Source organism: Oncorhynchus keta, chromosome 18 (assembly GCF_023373465.1).
Source record: "Oncorhynchus keta strain PuntledgeMale-10-30-2019 chromosome 18, Oket_V2, whole genome shotgun sequence".
Lineage (NCBI taxonomy): Eukaryota > Metazoa > Chordata > Actinopteri > Salmoniformes > Salmonidae > Oncorhynchus > Oncorhynchus keta.
The window spans coordinates 5,668,043-5,691,698 of NC_068438.1; the positions used below are offsets into that span (position 1 = coordinate 5,668,043).

Sequence of the window (23,656 nt, forward strand, 5' to 3'; positions counted from 1 at the left end):
TGCTTCAATCTGTTTACATATTTTCTGGTGGTAAAACGTTTGGAGACTCTTGAATAAATAATACCCCTCGTTGTTGTTATTCTGGGAACTTGTGTGGGGGAAAAAAATGACAACAGAATCATTGATCAGCGACGCCCTCTGCACATTTCACACACCACGCTCATGAATAACACATAGTCTATCTTGCCATCTTCTAGATGAGTGCATAGACTCACCGTCCATAGATGAGTTGCCTGAAGATGCTCCACTCATACAAACACATGTCGGATGGAAGTCCAAAAACACTTGCTTATTGCTTCACATGCTTTGGCTCGACCTTCTCCATTTCAGTCTAAAAGACCAGCTCATAAACTCCTATTGATGATATTTGATGCAACGACAAAGAACAATAAATGTATGCGTTCAAACATGCCAGTGTGAAAAACCTGTCGAAATCCCAGCAGCAGATGATCCTGTTCTAGAACGAGGGATTCCACGGCCTCTTCAAGAAAGGGAACTCCCGAGGGCGTGTCTGTGAGAAAGTTTATCCGAGAGGATTTCCTCTCTTTGCCTGGTGGGTTTCCTTCCTCGTGTGAGCGATGTCAAACCAACACAATTGCGTAAGAAATCGACAATGGAATGTGTATATGTTTATAATGGCCAACCGGTCTAAATACGCCTACTTGAATAGTGCCAGCACGTTCATTGATGTACCTTTAGAAGTAATTTCAGTAATATCCCATTTCATTGTCACTAGGCTATAGCCTACAGTATATACTAGGCTATATATCTGCTTACCTACATGCAAGATCTATATTCAGTTATATATTTATTTATCTCTTTAGGCCTATGCAAAGATGAATAATATATATATATATATACGAGGCAGACAGTCTGTACATTAATAATCTTGCCTGTCTTATTCATGAACATATTACATTGAATATTAATAATATAATAATAATATATTCATTAGGCAATGGGCCAAACTAGCCCTCAAAGTTTTACCTGATCTGGAGCTTAACTCTACAATATTTGGGCTTTTTTACTGAGTAGAAAATAATTATTAGTCTCCATGAGCAGACACCTCCAAAATACTAAGAACAAGTGCATTTGGATGATCATTTCATCTGCTTTTACAATACATCATTTGGCTACGTACACACTAAAACATGTTGTTTCATTAAATTTACTATCCGAAAATGTTTACTGGTTAGAAATATTTCGTGGCTGTGTTCGTAACATTTTCTATTCTCGTCTGCTGTACCGTTTCTGTGGGAGAGGGAATCCCTAGCTAAACGTCATTACCAAGGATACCAAACAAAAACATAACCCCATAAATGGGCACGTACGTCAGCGGAACTCCGAGGCGGGACTTCGTGTCCTTTACAATGCTTCGCTCGTACTCCATGGATTCATTCATAAGACAAGACTCGCTTCTGTGGGCCGAGACTCTATATCGCTGATCAGTTTATCCATAGTGGACTTTTACATGGATCTATAATTGCACATTGGAAAAACGGACAAAGGACATATTTTAGCGGACTCTGAATTGGATCAATGAGTTTTTAAAATCCGGAACGTAAGGACTGTTTCCATTGCAGCGAACTGGATTTTCTTCTTCATGCAACTTTTTTGGAAAGAGACCAAGAGCATCTTACCGGAGCAGAATAAGGAACTCATTAACGGTAAAATACTTTCTTAACATGAATGTTAGATAATGCAGCAACACGGTTCTTATTACGTTATTTCCGATATACATGTAGGCTACACGTAAAGCAAGGTTTCCAGTTCTACATGTTTACTGTTGACCCTATCTTAGATACATGAGATTGCATTTCAATGACAGCAAACTGACAGCTGTCTCCCCTCTCTCCCCTTGCCCATGTGTGTGCGCTCGAACCGCAGGTGACGTCACACTCATTCCGGCAACTATAGGTTTTTCACTCGGCTCCTCCGGGGTAATGTTCCAAGGGTTCCCCGGTGACTTTGATACCATCTCCCGTGGAAGTTCGTCCCCGTCTATTGAGTCTCAGTACCTTTCCTCCGTGGACTCCTTCGGGAGCCCGCCGGCCAGTGCCTCACAGGTAGGTCCAATAAGTCCAATGTCTTTACTTTGAGCAATGATTCGAGAAAGGGAGCTTATGTGTCCTTTCCGCCCACTTTCCGAAAGTTTATCATTATAATATTGAGGCAACATTTCATTTGACAGATGTTTATATAACAATGCATGAAGTCTGATGTATGTTTTTTATGATGATGGTGCCGTGGGCTGTATTCCAGGAATATGGGTTGAGTTTCGAATGATTTATTTCATATGACGCTTTACAGTTCAGTAGCATTTGCAAATGCTGGTGCAGTTATACCTTGTCGCATTGTAGTTCAACCATGCAGAGTTTGGATTTATCAACCTGAGTATCATCATTATTATAAGCTTGTTATTACATAGGTTCTATGATAGGGAAAGGCAAGAACATTTCCCTTTCACGTCGCATCAACAATGCTAAAGATATGCTGCTAATGTCCTGGAAAATTACAGGGACTTGAACTTGATTGAAATAAAGGCTGCCGGCCGGCATGATCTCGGACTCAGGCTTTGCCAATGCTACTAGCAACGTGTACTGTCTTTTTGGTGGTTGGTTTACAGGGCCCCGCGCAACGGATGACATCGTTTTGGCACTCTCCTACGTATGCACAAAAATACTCCGCCTTTGCTCGCTTCTCTCCACGCTCCCAGTTCAGGGCTTGCTGTGACGTAAAAGCGTTCTATTTTGGAGTGTTACGTTGCGTTGCTAAGGGAACGCCGGGGGAGGAGGAAGGAGGAGGGGGGAGTTTTTTTGAGCGAGTTGATTGGTTTAGGCGGTCTCCTCAAAGCTGCATGCCCCCTTGCCTTACACGCTTTGATATGAATATTAATGCATTCCGAGTTTACTACAGCATCACTGCTCGTCTCAGTTCTAATTAAAGCAGAGAGCCAAGGATAGATTTGGGCACCTAAATCTATTATTGCAGTGATCTATTTATAACGTTGTTCTGCTGGGATTTTGGGAGACTCCAACTCTCACTCCATAAGAGTGACATTTCCTGATAAGCTTTATTACTTATTGTAAGCTTGTAATGAGCCTTCATGATGTTATTATAAGGGTTATACATGTGTTACATTTTAACACATTTAAATGGATTGTTGTTATTAAGTTAGGATCATAATGAGATCATAATAAGACATTATAAGGGGGACATACAATGCATTTATAACAGTATCATAATGCATTATACCAGTCAGCTTCTTATCCACACGGTAACTGTTTGCAATGGTGGAATTTTATTCAACGTTTGTTTATAGATGACTTGCAATTAGAATGGGTGCGTCAAACTGTGCCCTAAAGGGTGTGTCTTATGGACATCAAGGCAATGCGATCTTCTGCTGTGATATCTACCCTCTTATGTTCAAGGAAATCAACATCTAAGTCGTTCACAAAGCAATGTTTAAAGAGCAAGACACTTTGTTGTCATTGCATTGTATAGCAGCATCACATTTCTCTGTCTGTGTTCAGGCCTAACCCCTCCATCTCTGTGTGTTCCAGGATTGTGTGTCTGCTGGAGGCGGGGACGGGGTAGGCAGTGGAGGAGTGGATATGCCAGGCTCCTTTGTGCCCACAGTCACAGCCATCACTAGCAGCCAGGACCTGCAGTGGATGGTGCAGCCTACTCTCATCTCGTCCCAGGCCTCTGGCCAAAGTGGGACCCAGTCTGTGTCCCTGGTAGACCCTTATGATCTGCCAGGGCTCAGTTATTCCTCTGGCTCAGGTTTTACTCCCGCAGGCTCTGATACCCCGGGGCAAGGCTCAGCCCCGGGCCCCATCCGCCAGTCTAGGACTCGTAGTCGCCGTGTACGAGACGAGTCTGTGAGTGACGATGGAGATGTTGGTGTGTTTGTAAGTGTGTGTGTATGCCCTGTGTGTCAATCTTTATATGTAGAATGGGTAGACAGCAAGAGTTAACACATTCACCACATTTTTTTTAACGATACTGTATCTGATGAGATATCTGTTATTCTAAGCTAGCGAGATAGAGGCAAAGACCAAGGTTGGGTTTTGTTTTAATCTCTCCTTATTCTTTTCCTCCAGTTGACTCCAGAGGAGCAGGAGAAGAGGCGTGTTCGGCGCGAGAGGAACAAGCTGGCAGCCGCCAAATGCCGAAACCGCCGGCGTGAACTCACTGACCGACTGCAAGGGGTGAGCTTGGCTGGGGTTCTTACTGTCAAAATGACTTATGGTAATAATTATATACAGTGTGTTACGCTACATTACTAGGCTTATGGTAATGACTGTGTATGTGAGTAATAGGAACACAATGTTATTTAAGTGGCTGGTTATTAACAGAAGTTGAAGTGAGCAAAGATGATTATAGTGCTTGTGAAAGTCTATTGTGCCTACAGTTGTTATAGTCTAATTTACCAGTCCTAGCATAGGCTATGCTATCTATTCCAAGGAGGAAACATGTAGGCCTATCTATATCTAGAAAGATAGCCATGCATCCATCTCCATAGACATAGAGGGTTAGACTATACAGCTTTTTGAATCCTATCTCTCGCCTGTCCTCCTTCCCTCCACAGGAGACCGACATCCTGGAGGAGGAGAAGTCTGAGCTGGAGGCTGAGATCTCTGAGCTGCAGAAGGAGAAGGAGCGCCTGGAGTTTGTCCTGGTGGCTCACGAACCCAGCTGCAAGATCCCCTACCAGGAGCAGCAGGCCTCAGGCTCCACACAGCTCCAGCATCAGCCCCTACTGCCCCAACAGGCCCCCGTCTCCATCGTGGGCTTGACTGTGGAGGACACTTTCTACCTGCCTCCCGCCTACACCTCGCAGCCTTCTACTTCGCAGCATCAGCAGCAGCCGGGGATGATGCAGGAGGTAGCGTTTTCTAGTTCTTTCTATGGCTCAAGCGAGCCTGCGCCGGGTGGGCCGTGCCTGGTGGCCGACGGTGGGGGTGGTGGTCACCATGATGGCGCGGCCGCTGGCAGCTACAACCCTTCATACACATCTTCATTTGTGTTCAGCTACCCAGAGGGAGCCTGCGGGGTCAGCGCTAACCAGAGAAACAGCAGCAGCGAGCAGTCCTCTGGTTCCCTGAACTCGCCCTCGCTGCTCGCGCTCTGACTGACCGACAGAGACACACACCACGCACGCGCGCCCCTACGCCAATCACTTATACACGGCAAAAAACAGTTGCTCATGGTAGACGAAGTCAACAACATGGATGAACATACATTATATAATGAGCCAATCAAAAATCGCACACATTCAGACCGAGTAAACATGACATCAAGCAAAGTTTGACCACATAGCATTTAGTGCACACCATTGTCCTCATGAGGAAACTAAATATAACTCATCAAGTATTTAAAGTGAATTCAAATTGAGTCCAAAACTCTGGGCTCTGAGTTGTCAGTCGATCTGTGAAAACATTCTCCGACATCATACCCAGGTTAATTCACAATGAATCTTTCAACGTCTTGTGACGTGCACGTACAGTGCACACAGGAAATAGAAAACATGCTCACCTGCGATCCAACAGGCACACTTGTCCTCCCCGTCGTTCCCTCTGTCGGTCATTCCTCTCTCACTGCTCCTGCTCTCATCTTCTTCACCCCTCCTCTTCATGCTGAATGTATTTGTGCAAGCGGAAATAGGGAAGAAGGACTTAGGTTTGGGTCTTCTTTTGTGAGGCCAGACTGCTGAGCTCTTGCTCTCCCCTCCTGCCTTCCTCATCCTCTCGGTTCCTCTTGCTTCTTCGTCGTTAGTTGTGACTTGGAAAGGGGAGGGCGTCACAGCCTCCAGCTATTTGGCTCTCTCTCTTTTTATCCTGCCGTCTACTCTTCGTCCATCTCTCCATCTTTGTTTCTCTCCTCTCTGTCTCTCTCTCTCTCTGAAGTCTTCGAACCCTGAGAGCACGCAGAGCCCTTCCAGACCCTGGGACCTTGACTGAGCGCCGGCCCACCTCACACGTCCCCCTCGTCCCCCCACATGGACACGGACGCACCCCCCACTGAGGAGCCCTGGAATGTTTCGCTCAAAGTAGAGCTTTAAAAAAAAAACAAAGCAACAAAACAAAACCAAAAAACACATTGAAAAGACACAAAATAGGATGGACACAAATGCAAAAGGGTTGTCACCCTTTTCATTCTTCTCCTGAGCCATTGTTAGATGTTGCAACTATGGAGATGAAATGAGACTTGTGTTGCGCTGGTGAGATGAGGACGGCAGGAGAGTGAGAGAAGAGGCTTTAGCCGAGGTAGAGGTCTAGAGGGAGATCTGAAACTTTGGCAAAGACAAAGGATGAGCCCCCTGTACTCTTAAACCTAAATTCAATTTTAAAACCCCCCCCCCCAAAAAAAATCCAGCTCTTGCCAACTGTGTGGATGGGTTACCTCTTACTGGCATAGTACCGCTGCCATACTGCAAAGTCTCTTCACCCTGGGCCCACACAAATACTCATACCGTCGCTTTCAAGCATCTGAATTGTCCTTCATTCGTTACTGATACTATTGTGTACAATGTTCTTCCCCCCTCCTTTATCACCAAGTATTCTCTGTTGTCGTTTTTAAGTCTTACCTTTGACAGAGAAAATGTCATGATGAAAAGAAGAAAAAAAACATAGAGAAAAGGCATGTCCTTTTGGTAAAGAGCTTTTTGTCAGACATGAGTTTATTGGTATCAGATGTGAACCATTATATTTTTATTTTATTTTTAAAGATACTTTTAAAAGGAATATTCAACCAACCTCTGAACATTGGGATGAGCGGCCTCGCTTCCTCTCCTAGTGGGAGGTGCATTTATTGTGAGTGTATCCCACTCTGAGCCACTCGGCCCGCTTCTTTCTTTCTTTCTTTTGATTGAGGTTGACACGATGTTAGAGCACAATACAGAGGCCGGACACACAGAGGAGACGAGAGGAGGGGGTGTTTGTGAGTATGTGTTCTTCATTTGCCTGTGAATTTGTTCCTTTTCAAGTGACATTTGTTATGTTTTATGTATAAAAAAAAAAAATGTTTGGTTTTGTCCTCCGCTCTTACCTGTGTTGCCGATGCCGGATATTTTTGTTCTTTCAGGGGTGGTTTCCCCTTTCAGGGGTGGTTTCCCCCTTAATGTTACTATTATTATTGCATTGTGTTGTTATTAGATTTTTTAAATATTATGTTTGGCAACTTCAGAGGCATGTGCACTATCATAAAATGTTATATGTGTCAAAAGTATACTTAAAAGCATACGCATATACATACAGAAGATATGTATATTGAAGTGTATGTACAATGATTGTAAAGTATGAATGTTTGAAAATATAAAAATGGGATATTTTTGTCAATGAAGAAACAGAGGTGGTTGTTGAGGCTGGTTTTAAAATTGATATTTTTCTAAAAGAACAAACAATTATAATAAATGACCGTACTTAACCATTCCCTCAATATGACGCACATTATCACTGCCTGTGCTCATATGTTTTATATATAAAGCACATTATTCATGATAACTATATCTAACACGTGATACTGCATGTACTGCGGCTCGTCAGTATGATGAGATTATTGAGGTGGTACTATTGCCTTTTTGCTTTCACATTTGCCTGTCAGTCCCAATGCCTACACCACCAAAGCTTAATGTCACCACTTAGTCCCCTTTGGACCCAAAATGAGGAAACTAATATGAATTGAATGTCAAAATACATATTAAAGTATTAATGATGCAAATCATTTTTTAATTTAATGTTTTTTGTTGAGAAGTCTGTTAAGAGTCTAGTGTGCATTCTTGTTCAATAAAGTAGTTATCATGCGATTCAAATCGACAGACATTTTTGGAGAGCTTTTACGAGAGTTGCTCTCTTTAAAATATTCACCTCAATAGTAGTTATTGTTGAAATATCAATGGAGGTGTGATAGAGGGAAAAAAAATATGTTTGGCTTATCATTAGACGGGCTAAAGTCTTAGTTGTTGAATTCAAAAGAGGGCCCCTCCAAAATTGACGTGCCAGGCTTCAACTGGTAAGACAAGGGACAGGCCTCGTATGCCCTTTTTGAATGACGAACGTCATAGCCTTTTCATTTCCTTCCATAAACCTACCATGGCATTGTTGATGATGTGTGAAAGGGGTTTTATGCTGATAGATGGCACGTGTACGGAACGGTTTTGTGCCGCTACCTGTAGTAGTACATCGGATGAACTTATAAACAGTACCGCGAGCTTTCTGGCAGGTTCACTTACAACAAGTCTTATCAGTGATGAGGTCCATGGGTCCTATTCCATCAACAGCGCTCACAGAGTCTCCAGAGTTGGACAAAAACAACAATGCCGTGGTTCTTTCACTGAACGAGAGCATGTTTTGAATATTCATGCCGACGATATTCTTCTTATTTCACACCCTAAACAGGTGTCGCATTGATTTCTTGAATCACAACCGTGCATTCTCTCAGAGAACGTTCTCTTCTACCCTTCTCTCATCTCCGGAAATGGCATTTTCTGCAGTGTCCAGGCTGGTGGCCAATACTGCCTTCACACCACCTCCCTCGTGTGATTTGTTTATTCACACCGTCACTGGAGGCCTACAGACAGAGGCAGAGAGAGACCGAAAGGTAAAGACAAGAGACATAGAGAGAGGCGGATTGAGGGAGAGAACTGAGAGGATTAAGTCATTTTGGACGTTCCTCTCCTTACAATCCAAGTAGAGATGGGCCATGGACACATGTAGAAACGATGACATAAACTCAGTAACTTTGTCGCATCAGTGAACCTGCCTTCATACAAATACATGATATAAGACTGACTGGAACAGACAAGAGGTCTTTGACCATTTTTGTGAACAACAAACAATTTGTTTTCCCCATGGGTTGCAAACATACGATGTTATGTACTGAAATGGATACTCTGAGATGCAGTCATATCGTCGGAGGTAGACATGTAGCAAATCATCTGAAGAACTTCATTTACGCAGTGCCAGAAGTCTTCTGGCACTCTCTTTCTGCTACGCTATGTGTCCAGTGTGACCATGTATTGCTGTGATTTTCAGCCCCTGTTATAAACTGTAACCGCGAGCTTTCATTCACATAGCCCTGTATCTATGTTTGGGCCAAGAGGTCTTGACCTAATTGAGTGGAGGTTGAGGGGTGGACCTTGATTATAAATATATGAATCTTAAAGAAATATTTCAAAACACTCCATTTCTTAGCATTTTCATTTGATGTCTTATTTCTGTTATTTCCTTCAATAGAACCTTCGTCTTTTCCTCGAATGCCTTCTCTAGAAAAATAAAAAAAATATATGTTTGTCTTTTTCTGTGAAGCAACGGTTGCATTGTTGTGATCAGCAGTGACCAATGAAAATGGACTCAGAAATTTATACTCGACATTGAGACTATTTGTAACAGCTGAGGCCCTAAACTAAATGGGTTTTATTGGAGGATATTGAGAGGGTGCTGCATCAGTGGTACAAACACTTTTACTCAACTGATCGATCTAATGATGGTGCTTTGATAACTACACACTTGTCCTTGTCCAATGCATAAAATAAGTATAATAATTGATGAAATGTAATACTCAATAGTTGCTTCTGTTTCTGAATGAATCAATTTAACCTCTGATTATATTATACAGTACTGTCGATCTTTTTCAAATGGACCAGATGTTATGACAGTCAGTTATGGTCATATTTCTTTCTCTCGCTCTCCCTTTCTCTCTCTATATCCACCCCATTCTAACTCCTTTCCTCCATTCTCTCTTATTTTACTTGAGGGGGGGGGGGGGCTTTACTCATCGTTGTTGTTGATAGACTGTGAAAGCTGAGTGAACGATCCCCTCCGTAACTGTTTATATTACGGTCCAAATCTTTATTGTCGAAAATGGCATTCAATAAACAGCAACATATTGTTAAGGTTATTTGTTGTGTGTGTGTGTGTGTGTGTGTGTGTGTGTGTGTGTGTGTCCCAGGGGAGGCTGGTGGGAGGAGCTATAGGAGGATGGGCTAATTGTAGAGGCTTGAATGGTATAGATGGAACAGAGTCAAACGTGGTTTCCACATGTTTGATCTGTTTGTTACGGTTCCATTTATTCCATTCCAGCCCTTAAAATGAGCCCGTCCTAAAGTTCCTCCTATCAGACTCCACCGGTGTGGCCCCATTCCTCACCTCTATCAGAAAATCTAACGTCACTGAAATGTCTCCAAAAAATGAACGACAATTTATGGCAGTAGATTGAAGGCATACACTGCACTCTGGTGGTGAAAATATTCCACTTCAGAAACGTAACGGAAATTACGTCACGATCGAAGCTGTCTCCTGGATGCAGCTGTTCTTCAGTAAACATGGCGTCCGTAACAACAGGTGAGTGATATAAAAGGGCCCAGATAATGTAGAAGATCGCTTAAAAAGACTCAAATATTTAATTGTTATCAATTATTCTTAGAATAGTGATGGAGGATATTCGGAATGTAGAGAAACTACACTGTCTGTGTCTAGCTAGCATAGTGTCTAGGTCTCAAGTGCCGACTAGAATGTAGTAGCTAACGTTAGCCATTTAGCTAGCTAGATAACGTTAGCTATTCAAAATTGCTCGTGCGTCATTCTTGTTTGTGGTTAACTTTTTTTGCCACAAACAAGTGGGACTGATGAGTAGTTTATCATTGGCACCACCGAGTTGACTGATAGGTACGAAGTTGAAGTCAATCTAGCTCACATTTTCATTCACATGAACGTTAGCTACTGTTAAAATGGCTAGCGAGCAAGTCAACTAGTAGCTAGTTAGCTAGTCCACAACTACACATGTATCGTTCTAACATTAGCGTGATGGAGGAGAGGTAGATCACTAGTCTAACAACTAACTTTACCGAAAGGTCGCCTAGTTTCATTATCATACGTTTCGTGCAGGCCATCGTGAAATGAATCCTAGACAGAACGGTTGGTTAATTAGTTTAGTTAGCAAGTTATCTAATGTTATATGTTCGCGACGAGTAGCCCACTCACTGCAACCAAGGCCCTTTAGCTCATGTTGGGACTGACTTTAGCTGCCTGTTTTCTCCCTCTAGTTAGCTAACCAGAGACCACTCAGTTTAATTAAACTATGTTGTTTTGCCTGATACTGTAAAATGAAGTCCTTTACACCTCACTGATCCGCTTTTGACGGCAACATTATCGTTCTGGTGGAAACACTGGCAATATCAAATGTGTCTATGAACCCCAGTGGAATTTCGCTGTCACCACAAGGCGATCCATCATGGATTTTATAAATAACACCTAGCTGGCTGGTCGAACTGTCTGACTTCAGCACGCTGTCCTGTCACCAGGGTTTCCACTTGGAATGTTCCATTGGAGCTCACTACTATATGGATATAGCCAAATCAGATGGCTTTGAATTTTAACTTTGAAGGTCAGTAAGTTATGGTTTTTAGTATTGCCAGTGAAAAATAGGTTTGTCAAAATAGGTTTTAAGATCATCACTTTTGTACAAGTATCTTTTAAGAGCTATATTAAACACTAAAGCAATTCAAGTCAAGGTGTTTGTTTTTAATCAGCTACTTGAGCGGGTTTTAACGCTCCTCCCTCTGTCTTTTCAGCCACCTCGGAGTGGATCCAGTTCTTCAAAGATGCTGGGATACCTGCTGGTCTGGCTGTCAACTATGCTGTGTCTTTTGTGGACAACAGGTAATTAAGGCTGTCTTCACTCGCGATAGTATTAACTGGTATATGACTCCTTGCCGTTCCTTCAAGTTATAACTCGTTAGTTGCTTAATGGACCCTGGCAATCTGTGTGAAATGTTAACTAGCTAAAGAACTATCTGAACGAATGTTTTCCCTCTACAATATGTGGTTAATTTTCAGAATTAGGTGAAAATGAGGCAATGTTTTAAACAAGTAGATTCAGGGATCAAGTGTAGCTGGAGCTGGGCCTGGCTTATGCCAATAGCTGTGAAAAACACCACACACTTTCCCTCTTTCAATACAGTGGATAAAAAGGGGTATGCCAGGTGTACTCTGGCTGAAATTATGCCAACTCACCATGTCGCTGAATCAGTGGGAGCCCGGAGCTTGTTTCCCGGCAACAATACGGTCCCATCTAGGGGTGATGGGAGACAGTGACACCCTTGTTCCTTATGTCCAGTCGACTCCGTAATTAGTTTTTTGTTGCCGTCATTGCGGAAAACCCCGCTTCACAGAGATAGGATGTTGGAAATGGAATCAACGTTTTCAATGCTTTTGTCGATGTCAGGATATTCAGCTTTGATTGTAAATCCAGAAGGTCGGCAGAGATGAAGTTCTCTCAAACATACTTTTAAGGCCACCGTCATTTGCAACCTCAAGGAGTTGATATTCTTCCTGCACAAGACATTGACGGTTCACCTGGTACATTCACAAATGGGTCACGGATCCATTCCTTCGCACTTCGTGGGTCTTTTGGTGGTTGGGAAGTAACGCTCGAACTCCATTGACAGCGAAGCTAGGGGATCGCGCACCAGCTGGGAGAAAGACGGCCCAGTCTGTCTCCCAAAATCCCCGCTAATTTTTGGAACATGTCAAATATGCCCCTGTCCACTCGCCTTCCCCACAGTTACAGTTTGGCTTTGAATGCAGCCACATTATCTGCCAACTTAAAGACAGTTGTCATTCTCCCCCGGAAGTGACAGATTGAGTTCGTTGCGCAGGTTAAATGTGTCGCACGGGTAAGCGAGTTTTGCGGCCCATTCCTCGTCGTTGAAATGTGCTGCCAGTGGTGACTTTATTTCCTGAAAGAATTCTCTGCAGCGGCTCTCGTAACTCAAACACTGGCAGGCGATCTCCCCCTGGATAGCCTATATCCACATACTACGCACAGGGGACTGCGAGTCACCTGTCGCAAATAAAGCCATATTTTATGTAGGACATCATATTTTTCTATTGAATGAGGCTTTTTTTTTTGCTGTCTCGGGCTCTGCTGTCTCTGCTTTATCGACATCGTCGTTGGGCCTTTTATCTTCCTTAGCCCTTCTGAAGATCTCGACGTTTGCTTGTTTTTATTCACGTCAACTAACGTAGTTGGTGAGCAACACAGCTCAGGCAGACGGCGATGTGCGCTCGCGTTACTCAAGTTCAGAATCGGTAAACTGTTGTGGGCGTGACAGATATTAGAGTGGTGAGAAAAGGACCAACAGACTGCGCCAAGTTCAATGTAATTACTGCACAAATAGCCTCTAATTGTATATAATTATTATTTTATTTGACAGATTTAAAAAAAAATATATATACATTATAATTAATTATCCTTTCCGTGCGTGGGGCCGGTGGTTGGGAACCGCTGATGTAGATCATATTCTTTGTTGTTTGCTTTTGTTAAAACCTGCATTTCCCCACTAGGAGAGTTTTTATTTTATTTTTGTATTTAATTTATGTTTTTGCATGTTTCGGTGCAAAAAGAAAGTGTCACCTTTTTGGGCACTCACCAGTTTGCATCCCTGGAAAAAGTATGTACTGGATAAGTGTCTGCTAAATGACTAAAATGTAAATGTAAACAATTTGGTATCGAAGTCGTAAATTCTCGTCCATTCTTCTATTAGTAGGAATTAAATATCTATTTTCTCTCGCAATCCCACCTCCTTCTCTCTCACCCTCTCTGCAGGGTCCAGAAGAACATGCTGATGGACCTCAGTAAGGAGATCATGATGGACCTGGGCATCACTGTCATCGGTGACATTATTGCCATCCTCAAACACGCCAAACAGGTCTACCGACAGGTAAGGAGACGGCTTGTGTAGATCATGTTCGACCAGTCTATCGTGATCGACAGGATGGTAGACCACCGGTCTAGAGAAATGATGGCCGGAAAGATACAATCACTGACCTGTTGCATCATTCATTTCACCCTCAAAACCAATTCTTCCTTTGGCTGCCTCTCCTTCCAGTTCTCTGCTGCCAATGACTGGAAGGAACTACAAAAATCTCAAACTGGAAACACTTATCTCCCTCACTAGCTTTAAGCACCAGCTGTCAGAGCAGCTCACAGATTACTGCACCTGTACATTGCCAATCTATAATTTAGCCCAAACAACTACCTCTTCCCCTACTGTATTTATATATTTATTTTGCTCCTTTGCACCCCATTATTTCTATCTCTACTTTGCACATTTGTCTCCTGCAAATCTACCATTCCAGTGTCTTACTTGCTATATTGTATTTACTTCGCCACCACAGCCTTTTTTTTCCTTTACCTCCCTTATCTCACCTCCTCTGCTCACATCGTATATAGACTTATTTTTCTACTATTATTGACTGTATGTTTGTTTTACTCCATGTGTTACTCTGTATTGTTGTATGTGTCGAACTGCTTTGCTTTATCTTGGCCAGGTCACAATTGTAAATGAGAACTTGTTCTCAACTTGCCTACCTGGTTAAATAAAGGTGAAATAAATAAATACAATTTAAAGAGCTTTTCGGGCACATGTTGGGAGCACTTCCTCCAATGCAGCACTACAAGTCATGCGATAGAGATATGGTGCTTTGCCAGAAGACTTGCTGTTTTTAATGCTGTTCTGACAGCAGTTACTCCAATACTGCCTCTCTCCCACCTCCCCTTCCCTTCTCCAGGACATGTGCAAAATGGCCACACAGGCCATAACCTCAGGACAGTCCAGTGTTCAGACCGAACTCCGAAGAACTGCCAACACCCGTGAGTATTTTGGTTCAACACAATGAACCGTTATGAATTTCATACCAGTGATTTGCCTTTTATGTATCACCTTTCTCAATGTGCTTAACAGTGTAGGACGATAAGTCGCCCCTTCCACCGCCAATGAGTAGCGTCACCCAAGAGGGTAATGCATGGGAGCCATTCTGTGCCAGAATCCTCACCATATGTTTCTAATCCTCCTGTTTCTCTGCAGCCGCCACACGTATGATTGCCAACGCCTTGAGCCGCGACTCACCGCCAAACACACCAGCCCATCACCCTGACAACCGGGCAATCTCTGTGACAGTGTCCAACAAACAGGCCAAAGGTGGCAAAGCAGGTAGCTACCCCCCTTTTCCACCCTCTGTGTGGACTGGCCTTCTCACTCTATCTGCCGTAGCTGGAGGCAAAATCTCCTTAGCATAGATGTCACACTTGACTCTCTCTGCCTCCATCCCACAATATCTCATTATTTTTCTTCTCTACCTCTTTCCTCCACCTCTCTCTCGCCATCCTATCTCTCTTTTTCCCAGTGCTGAGCCGGCCTGCTGACGAGGGGAACGGTCTGCCGGTGAAGCGTCGTCGCGTGACTGCAGAGATGGAAGGCAAGTACATCATCAACATGCCCAAAGGCACCACGGCACGCACCGCCCGAATCCTGGCCCAGCAGGCCACGAAAGGTAGGGCCTCACCTTCTGGCCACGGTGAACCAAGGAAACTAATCATTCAACGCCCTTTAATGCTCATCCCACTAACATTATGGTCTGACGCATCTAAAGGAAATGGGTCTTGGAATGTCTTTATCTCTTACCATGATAAAGATGACCCCTATCCCTCACTAGAACCCCCCCCCCCACCCACACACACACACACACACACCATCCCACTCTTTCAATTTCTGTGTTTGACAGTATATTTATCTTTTTAACTCTGTTTCTCTTACCTATGAAAAAGGGAGCAAGCGGATGTCTGTGTTTGAGCGACTGGGAGCCGAGTCCAAGGCAGATACCACCACGGGCAGCAGCAAGGTGAGCCCTCACTTTTGACACATTACATGTGTGTCTGTGTGACTGACGTTGATTGTTAGTCAGGGCATGGCCTCTCTGCTCTCATGGCCCGTCTCTCTCCAGGCCACGGGTGTGTTCAGTCGTCTGGGCCGAGCAGACGGAGCGGAGGAGGAGCAGGGAACGGCAGGAAGGGTTGATGTTGACGGAGTGGAAGAGGAGGAGGAGGATGATAGTGACGGAGAGGGTTCGGTCCTACAGTACGCTGGTGTCCTCAAGCGACTCCCACCCTCCCAGAAGAAAGAGCCTGTGGCCCCCAAGCTGGCCCCCACCACCCTCCGCCGCCTGGGAGGGAAATTCAAACTCCCCCCCACTGATTCTCCCTCCTCCTCGTCCTCTTCCTCCCCCGATGGCCTCCCCACTGCCAAGCTCAGCGTGCTTCAGAGACTGGGCAAGCCCCCTGCCTCCCCACCACCTGCCGACACCCAGGATAGCCGGGTGACCAGCACCAGAAATAAGGCCCGGCCAGGCCTGGCCCTGGCTAGCCCCAAAGTCAGCAGCAGCACCAGGGCTGGAGGAGGAGAGAGTTTTGGGGCTCAGATGGACGTAGGGTCAGTCAATGTCTTTAAGAGACTTGGCAGCAGGAGGACCTAACACATATCAGGTCATGTCTAGACTTAAACCGTACCTTTTTATTATTTGGTATTATTCCCCTTATGCGTTGGAGTCATGAAAAGCATTGTGTTATAATATCCAACCTCAGAGGTTTGAGACGACCACTGCAATCGGCCTGGGTGAATGAACATTTTGGATGTTTCATCAGGTTTTGAAAGGTAAGTTTAGTTTCTATAGGCATAAATTTGACCCATCCGAGCTAACTACATTTTTAGGTTAGACACATTTTCTCCACGCTGCTGTTCCTCTGCCAAACAAGGAGATTAAACCTTCTGTACCCATCTCCAGCTTTTAGTTGTATTGTTTTATACTATTGTTGTGGCATGGAACCAACACTGGCCTCTTGACCTCATTTGCCTCCAGTTGGGGATGCCATCCGTTACACCCCCCCGGAAGGCTAGTTATTGTGACATGTTGATAACATCACATAAAGAGCTAACCAGGGTACCAACAGAGACCTGTTTGTGCTAACGTTCCACTCCTTGTCATGGTATGTTTGTTATGTGAGGGGTGGAATGTTAGCACAAAACAGGTCTGTATTGTAGGCTTTTACGGAGAGCTGCTTCTAGTGAAGCTGGCTAAGTGACACAATGGATTGTTGGAATGCACGATGTAACGTTATTCCCCATATCACGTAAGCACTCACCTCACTTGGGCCGTGATGACCTGGTACAGGAGAAGTACAGTCCACTGCGAAGACTTTAATGCTGTAACTCTGGCCCTGGACTGGACAGCAGCAACTGGCAAACAGCACATCAATGAACCTCTCAACCCACGAGCAAGAGCATCTCATCACCTCATTTTATATGAACTGTATCTGTAGAAATGCGTAAATGCATATTGCTTGATGATGCCTACCTTTTTTGAAGGCTCCACCGCCACATTGATCCTCTGGTTTGTGTACAGCCATCTGCTTGAAAGCCAAGAGATTCTGAGTTGTCTGTTCACGGAAGAGGAAGTTACCCACCCTTGACCTGGAAGTAGATTTTGCTGTGAGTCCGGGGCTTATTCAGTACGTAGAAATGTAAACGTATAGAGCTCACATGATGCTTTAGTTGACTAACAAGAGAAGCATGTTAGTTCTGCACCATACCCTTTCTATCTAAATGTGTAATGTGCTTTCCTCTATAAGCCCCTGGTTTGTCATAATTCAGCATGGTATAGGAACTGATATGTAATGTCCCCTTGATATCGATGCAATACTTAGCAGGTGTTCACCCAACTCGATTGTCTTTTATTTATTTTTTATTAAACATCACACTGGAACTTTGCTACACTGTATATATATATATATATTTTGAAAATCATGACAAAAAAAAAAACACCCAAGGTTTTATTGTTTTTAAGATGTAATGGAACAAGGCACCCTGCCTGTGAAAGTGATCTTGAAGATAAACAAGAAAATGTCGGAAAAGGTCTTGCCTGATTTATTTTCATTCCGTCTTTGAGCTAGCTACTCCAGCCGTCCCGCCCCCCAGGATTTCAGTCCTACAAGCGTGCTCTTGAACTTTGGACCTTTCTCTTTTAATGAGATACCCTATCATTGAAAATGCAGGTGTGAGACCAGAGTCAATATTTGGCTTCTCGGTGGAAGAAAAGCTGATAATTTATCGAGGAGTTCAATAATATGTCTGGGAGTGTTGTGTGTTTGTCTGGGAGTGGTGTGTGTTTGTCTGGGAGTGGTGTGTGTTTGTCTGGGAGTGGTGTGTGTTTGTCTGGGAGTGGTGTGTGTTTGGGAGTGTTGCGTGTTTGTTTGGGAGTGTTGCGTGTTTGTTTGGGAGTGTTGCGTGTTTGTCTGAGAGTGTTGTGTGTTTGTCTGGGAGAGTTGTGTGTTTGTCTGAAGGAGTGGTGTGTGTTTGTCTGGGAGAGTTGTGTGTTTGGGAGTGTTGCGTGTTTGTTTGGGAGTGTTGTGTGTTTGTCTGGGAGTGTTGTGTGTTTGTCTGAGAGTGTTGTGTGTTTGTCTGAAGGAGTGGTGTGTGTTTGTCTGGGAGAGTTGTGTGTTTGAAGGAGTGGTGTGTGTTTGTCTGGGAGTGTTGTGTGTTTGTCTGAAGGAGTGGTGTGTGTTTGTCTGGGAGTGGTGTGTGTTTGTCTGAAGGAGTGGTGTGTGTTTGTCTGAAGGAGTGGTGTGTGTTTGTCTGAAGGAGTGGTGTGTGTTTGTCTGAAGGAGTGGTGTGTTTGTCTGGGAGAGTTGTGTGTTTGTCTGAAGGAGTGTTGTTTGTCTGAAGGAGTGATGTGTGTTTGTCTGGGAGAGTTGTGTGTTTGAAGGAGTGGTGTGTGTTTGTCTGGGAGTGTTGTGTGTTTGTCTGAAGGAGTGGTGTGTGTTTGTCTTGGAGTGTTGTGTGTTTGTCTGAAGGAGTGGTGTGTGTTTGTCTGGGAGTGTTGTGTGTTTGTCTGAAGGAGTGGTGTGTGTTTGTCTGGGAGTGTTGTGTGTTAGGGGTTGAGTCAGGGAGCTCTCCATCTTGTCAGTGTTACCTCCCTGGAGATGGGTGTCTTAGCCTCCCCCTCACACACAAATGCGCTGCATCGACAAACACAGGCAGGAGCACAGCTGGTACCACTAACCAGGCTTTGACAGTGACAGACAGATGGGAGGGATGGTGCAATGTGACAGCCTGTCCAGTATTCTCCCACTCACTGTTTCAGACAGACATAATACATGGAAGAGCGAGAACTCTCATCGACCTTCACTTCACTGCTTTCACCTCTGATTTGTAGTATCAGTGGTGGGAAAGGTACCCAGTTGTCATGCTTGAGTAAAAGTCAAGGTACCTTAGTTGAAAATGACTCAGGTAAAAGTGAGTCACCCAGTAAAATGGTACTTGAGTAAAAGTCTAAAAGTATTTGGTATGCGTGAATAGAACCATTTTCCTGTCCTGCTTAAGCATCCAAAATATAAGGAGTACTTTTGGGTGTCAGAGAAAATGTATGGAGTAAAAAGTACATTATTTTCTTTAGGAATATAGTGAAGTAAAAGTATTGAAAACTATAAATAGTAAAGTAAATTACATATACCCCAAAAAAACGACTTTAGTACTTTAAAGTATTTTTACTTAAGTACTTTACACCACTGTGTAGCAGCCACCTAGCCTGAAATCCAGAACCTGTTTAGCTAAATTTCCACTCCTTCAAATCCAATCACATCAAATTACATTTTTAACATGCCCCGAATACAACAAGTGTTTACTTACAAGCCCTTAGCTCTATTTCTCGAACTACATCGTTTGGTTAAGAAAATATTTACTAAATAAACTAAAGTTTTAAAAAATTCTAAAATGTGACACAAAATAAAAATAACGAGATTATATACAGGATATACCAGTACCGAGTCAATGTGTGGGGGTACAGGTTAGCTGAGGTCATTTGTACATGTAGGTAGGGGTAAAGTGACTATGCATAGATAATAAACAGCGAGTGGGGGGACAGAGAGAACAGTCTCACTATACATTTGTTCGGTCTCCTAAGGGGGAAAAGGCATTGTCGTCTTCGTGTGTTTGGACAATGATAGTTTGTTGGTGATGTGGACACCAAGGAACTTGAAACTCTCTGTACTCTGTGTCATGTGATCATGACAAGAAGTGGAATGATAACTCAAACCGACTGGACTAGATGATGTACAGAAACCATTTTTGCAACAGAGTCCTCATCAGATCTTACACTGGAGAAGTTGATTGGGTGTAATTACGTGTCCGTGATCTTTCAGGGCCAGAGCAGCTTTGTCAGATGGAAAGTCCTCTGGGTCACTGCTGCTTAGTAACCAGCACAGTCCCACAGCAGGTGATGCTGTTCATTAATGTGAACAGTGGAACATGGGCACAGCACATTCATAATAGAGGAATGTGACCGAACAACAACAACCATGGATTCTATACCAGTGTAGGTTTGTGTCCTGTGGAATTAATGCAGACTAGGCTATACAAAAGGGCACAACACTGGTATTTTTGTGGTTCCAATGGAATCTGGTCACAGATCATTAAAATGGACACCATTTGCCCCGAGAAAAATAAGTGCCGACGTATGTGGACACGTGCACGTGCAAACATCTCATTACAAAATCATGGGCATTAATATGGAGTTGGTCCCACCTTTGCTGCTATAACAGCCTACACTCTTCTGGAAAGATTTATACTAGATGTTGGTACATTGCTGCGGGGACTTACTTCCATTCAGCCACAAGAGCAATAGTGAGGTCAGGCACTGATGTTGGGTGATTCGGCCTGGCTCGCAGTCTGCGTTCCAATTCATCCCAAAGGTGTTCGATGAGGTTGAGGTCAGGGCGCTGTGCAGGCCAGTCAAGTTCTTCCACACCGAACCCAACAAACCGTTTCTTTATGGAGCATTGTCATGCTGAAATAGGAAAGGGCCTTCCCCAAACAGTTGTCACAAAGTTGGAAGGACAGAATCCTCTAGAATGTATTTGTGTATTTGTACAGTGCCTCTGGAAATTATTCAGACCCCTTGACTTTTTCTACATTTTGTTACGTTACAGCCTTATTCTAAAATTGATTAAATGAACAAGTTTCCTCAGCAATCTACACGCACCTCCCCATAATGACAAAGTGAAAACAGGTTTTTAGAAATGTATAAAAACATTTAAAAAATGGATACCTTATTTACATAAGTATTCAGACCCTTAGCTATGAGACTTTGAGCTCAGGTGCATCCTGTTTCCATTGATCATCCTTATCATGTTTCTTCAACTTGATTGTAGTCCACCTGTGGTAAATTCAATTGATTGGACATGATTTGGAAAGAAACACACCTGTCTATAGAATTTCCCACAGTTGACAGTGCATGTCAGAGCAAAAACCAAGCCATGAGGTTGAAGGAATTGTCCGTGAGGGTGAGGGACAGCTAACAGCTTACTACACAACATACACTTAGTATTACTTTCTTGGCTACAGTATAAGTATCTCCCTAGCATATTACTTGATTTATGCAGCAGCATAGAATACATTTTTGGACTCACCTTGTTGTGCTGTGCTCACTTGAACAGGAAGGTGGCGCAGCGGTTCTTCTTCTATGCTCTAGAAAGAGGCAAGAGCTCTCGATTTGGAATTCCGAGTTGGATGACCATTCAGAATCGTTTTCTGTATTTTCTAAGACGTCTTGAACTCACTGAAGTCTGAGATTTCCCAGTTCCGAGTTTCCAGATGTCTTGAACGTGGCAGAAGTCATGCTGGATTGACAGCATGGCCAATGTACTCAAACTTTACCAATTGGATATCACGAAATTGGGGAGAAAAAGGGGGTCATTTTTTTACATTTTATTTCAAAGGATAAACATTCAAATGCAACGCCATGGACCAGAACTTATGATCTTGTCACATCGCTGCAACTTGTTTTTGTCCAGTGGCCGATAAGCAATGATACATGTTATTGATAATTTTTCATCAAATGACAAGGATTGAAAAGGATTTGCCATTAGATTGTCAACTTGATTCATGAAGATGACTGCTTGTCTAGCTTGCTAGCTAACATTTTGAAAGTATGATGTTGACATGTCCAGTACAATCAAAGCTACGGTAGATATGTGATTTGACGTTATTTTATCTGTGACCAATCACCTTGAGTCTTCTTGGATGGACAGTTCTAATGTAACTCTATGGCAGCACCCAAGGGACCTGAATGTCTAGCTCTACCTGTAGATTTTGCGCTGACGTAGTGTCCCATGAGTGACAGAACACTGAGCCAATCACGGCACAATAAGAGAACATCACCAACCCCTACGCTCTGTATTTTACGATAGCTGCCCCACCACCACGGAAAGCACTGAGCTAGGCTGAAACACCTGCATTTTGGAGCTGCCTTACTCAAGAAAGCAAAAAATGAAAAGGCAAATGAGATGCCTAGTCAGTTGAACAACTGAATTATTTCAACTGAAATGTGTCTTCCACAGGCTACCTGTCGAGACCATGTTTGTATGCGGCTTTATTAACTTTTTAAAAATACATTGTTTACAAATGATATGTGATACGTATTAATGCCAAAAAAACTCTGCCCCACCTGCCCTGAATGATGAGTCGCCACTGGATGGCTGTGTGGCTGAAATAGCCGAATGCACTAATTTGACGGGGTGTCCACATACTTTTGTATGTATAGTGTATATGGAATAGTCTTGAGTTCATTGATTTCATTTGCGCAATTGACAAGTCTTGCCATTTGCATCAGAGCTAGAGCACATAGGCTTACTACAATCATGTTGTTGATTACAGGTTTTAAAACGAAAGATTTGTATAATAGATTTAGTCTCTACCCCCGGCTTATTCATACAGTAATTTCAACTCCTGGTAATAAATGTTGGTGTTGTTTTTTTAGTTTTATTTCCCGTTTCTTTGCATACATCCATCATGACTCTTGATTGGTCATATGAATCAAAGTGAAGATTGCTTACAACTTTAAGGTGAAAGATCCGATTGAACTCCGCACGACTCCTCGATTTCCCCACAATGCATCACGCGCGAGCCTGAGTCCACTGGCTGTGGTGCTGAAGCGGCGCATGCCGGGGGCTCGAGCGCAGACACACAATCGAAGGCATCCTCTCGCGCGATAGTCAAAAATAGATAGAAGAGGGCTTGCAATTCAGGAATCAGTTCGTTTCAGCATTGGCATGTCTGGCCAATTATTTGTGATTTTTATATAAAATACAATTTACGGTAGTCTGAATTTGTGTAAGCTGTTTTGATAGCTTATTGCCTATTTGCGCGGTGCGTGCTAGGTTTTTATTCTCTCGCTCTCATCTGTATTGTTGTTGCCTGCCTGTCTCGCGCGTTCTTTATGCACAGCACGCCGCTCCAGTCCTCTCGGAGTAAATAGACCTTCGTCGGAACAGCATGGCCCGGTCCAGTCGCGGCCACTGAGAGAGATGGAAGCAAAACAGCACTCCATAAAGAGCCTAAAGAGCTACCCAGAGGCGGGGGGCCGGAGCCTGGCGGGGGACGTCGGCGTTGGAGGAGGGTGTCTTGCCGGCTCGGCACAGATGGAGATGGAGGCAAACATACAGAAATCCATTGACTTCAAGGTGGAGGGTCACCGCTGCTACAAGGAGAAGAAATTCCGGGAAGCGATAGGGAAATACCACCGGGCTCTGCTGCAGCTGAAAGGGGTGCATTTAGTGGATGAAAGCACGGACTCCGAGGTCAACCTCCTGAGCCAAGCCGCGGTCAAGCTGACGGAAGAGCAGCGGAGAACCGTGGAGATCACGGAGATCGAGTGCTACGACAGCTTGACAGGTGAGGAGTAGCTAGCCTAGTCAGTGTTGTTGCTCAGCGTCGCGGGTCTTGAGCATGGACAGCTCGTATACTGAGATTCTGCCATTGTTC

General features: G+C 43.8%; 3 protein-coding genes across 60 annotated transcripts in view; all 3 read left to right on the forward strand.

The window, feature by feature from the left end:
* The first annotated feature begins 1,052 nt into the window (after positions 1-1,052).
* LOC118397111 (protein FosB-like) lies at positions 1,053-7,741 on the forward strand. Of its 3 annotated transcripts, XM_035791591.2 has the most exons (6): positions 1,059-1,667; positions 1,888-2,066; positions 3,564-3,914; positions 4,107-4,214; positions 4,595-4,891; positions 5,913-7,741. In XM_035791591.2, the coding sequence occupies exons 1-6, from the start codon at positions 1,604-1,606 to the stop codon at positions 5,964-5,966; spliced, it is 1,053 nt and encodes a 350-aa protein (XP_035647484.1). In that variant the 5' UTR covers positions 1,059-1,603; the 3' UTR covers positions 5,967-7,741. The 3 variants fall into 3 exon arrangements, with proteins under 3 accessions (XP_035647483.1, XP_035647484.1, XP_035647482.1); XM_035791590.2 differs by having other exon boundaries at positions 1,053-1,667; positions 3,564-3,884; positions 4,595-7,741; XM_035791589.2 differs by having other exon boundaries at positions 1,060-1,667; positions 4,595-7,741.
* A 2,493-nt stretch (positions 7,742-10,234) lies between these two features.
* LOC118396811 (uncharacterized protein C19orf47 homolog) lies at positions 10,235-17,751 on the forward strand. 9 transcript variants are annotated; one of them, XM_052467228.1, is made up of 8 exons: positions 10,235-10,346; positions 11,576-11,663; positions 13,612-13,726; positions 14,532-14,658; positions 14,873-14,998; positions 15,192-15,338; positions 15,613-15,686; positions 15,789-17,751. In XM_052467228.1, exons 1-8 carry the CDS (start codon positions 10,328-10,330, stop codon positions 16,314-16,316), a joined length of 1,224 nt encoding a protein of 407 aa, XP_052323188.1. In that variant the 5' UTR covers positions 10,235-10,327; the 3' UTR covers positions 16,317-17,751. The 9 variants fall into 9 exon arrangements, with proteins under 9 accessions (XP_052323188.1, XP_052323191.1, XP_052323186.1 ...); XM_052467231.1 differs by having other exon boundaries at positions 10,237-10,346; positions 14,577-14,658; XM_052467226.1 differs by lacking the exon at positions 10,235-10,346 and adding an exon at positions 10,621-11,388.
* A 5,048-nt stretch (positions 17,752-22,799) lies between these two features.
* Positions 22,800-23,656, forward strand: part of LOC118396812 (tetratricopeptide repeat protein 9B-like) — a 35,060-nt gene continuing 34,203 nt past the window's right edge. For 47 of the 48 annotated variants that reach the window (XM_052467270.1, XM_052467279.1, XM_052467247.1 and 44 more), the window contains exon 1: positions 22,800-23,566. In XM_052467270.1, the coding sequence (XP_052323230.1) occupies positions 23,200-23,566 (367 nt within the window). In that variant the 5' untranslated portion in view covers positions 22,800-23,199. The remainder of the gene's footprint in view (positions 23,567-23,656) is intronic. The other variant, XM_052467287.1, reaches the window with a different exon arrangement.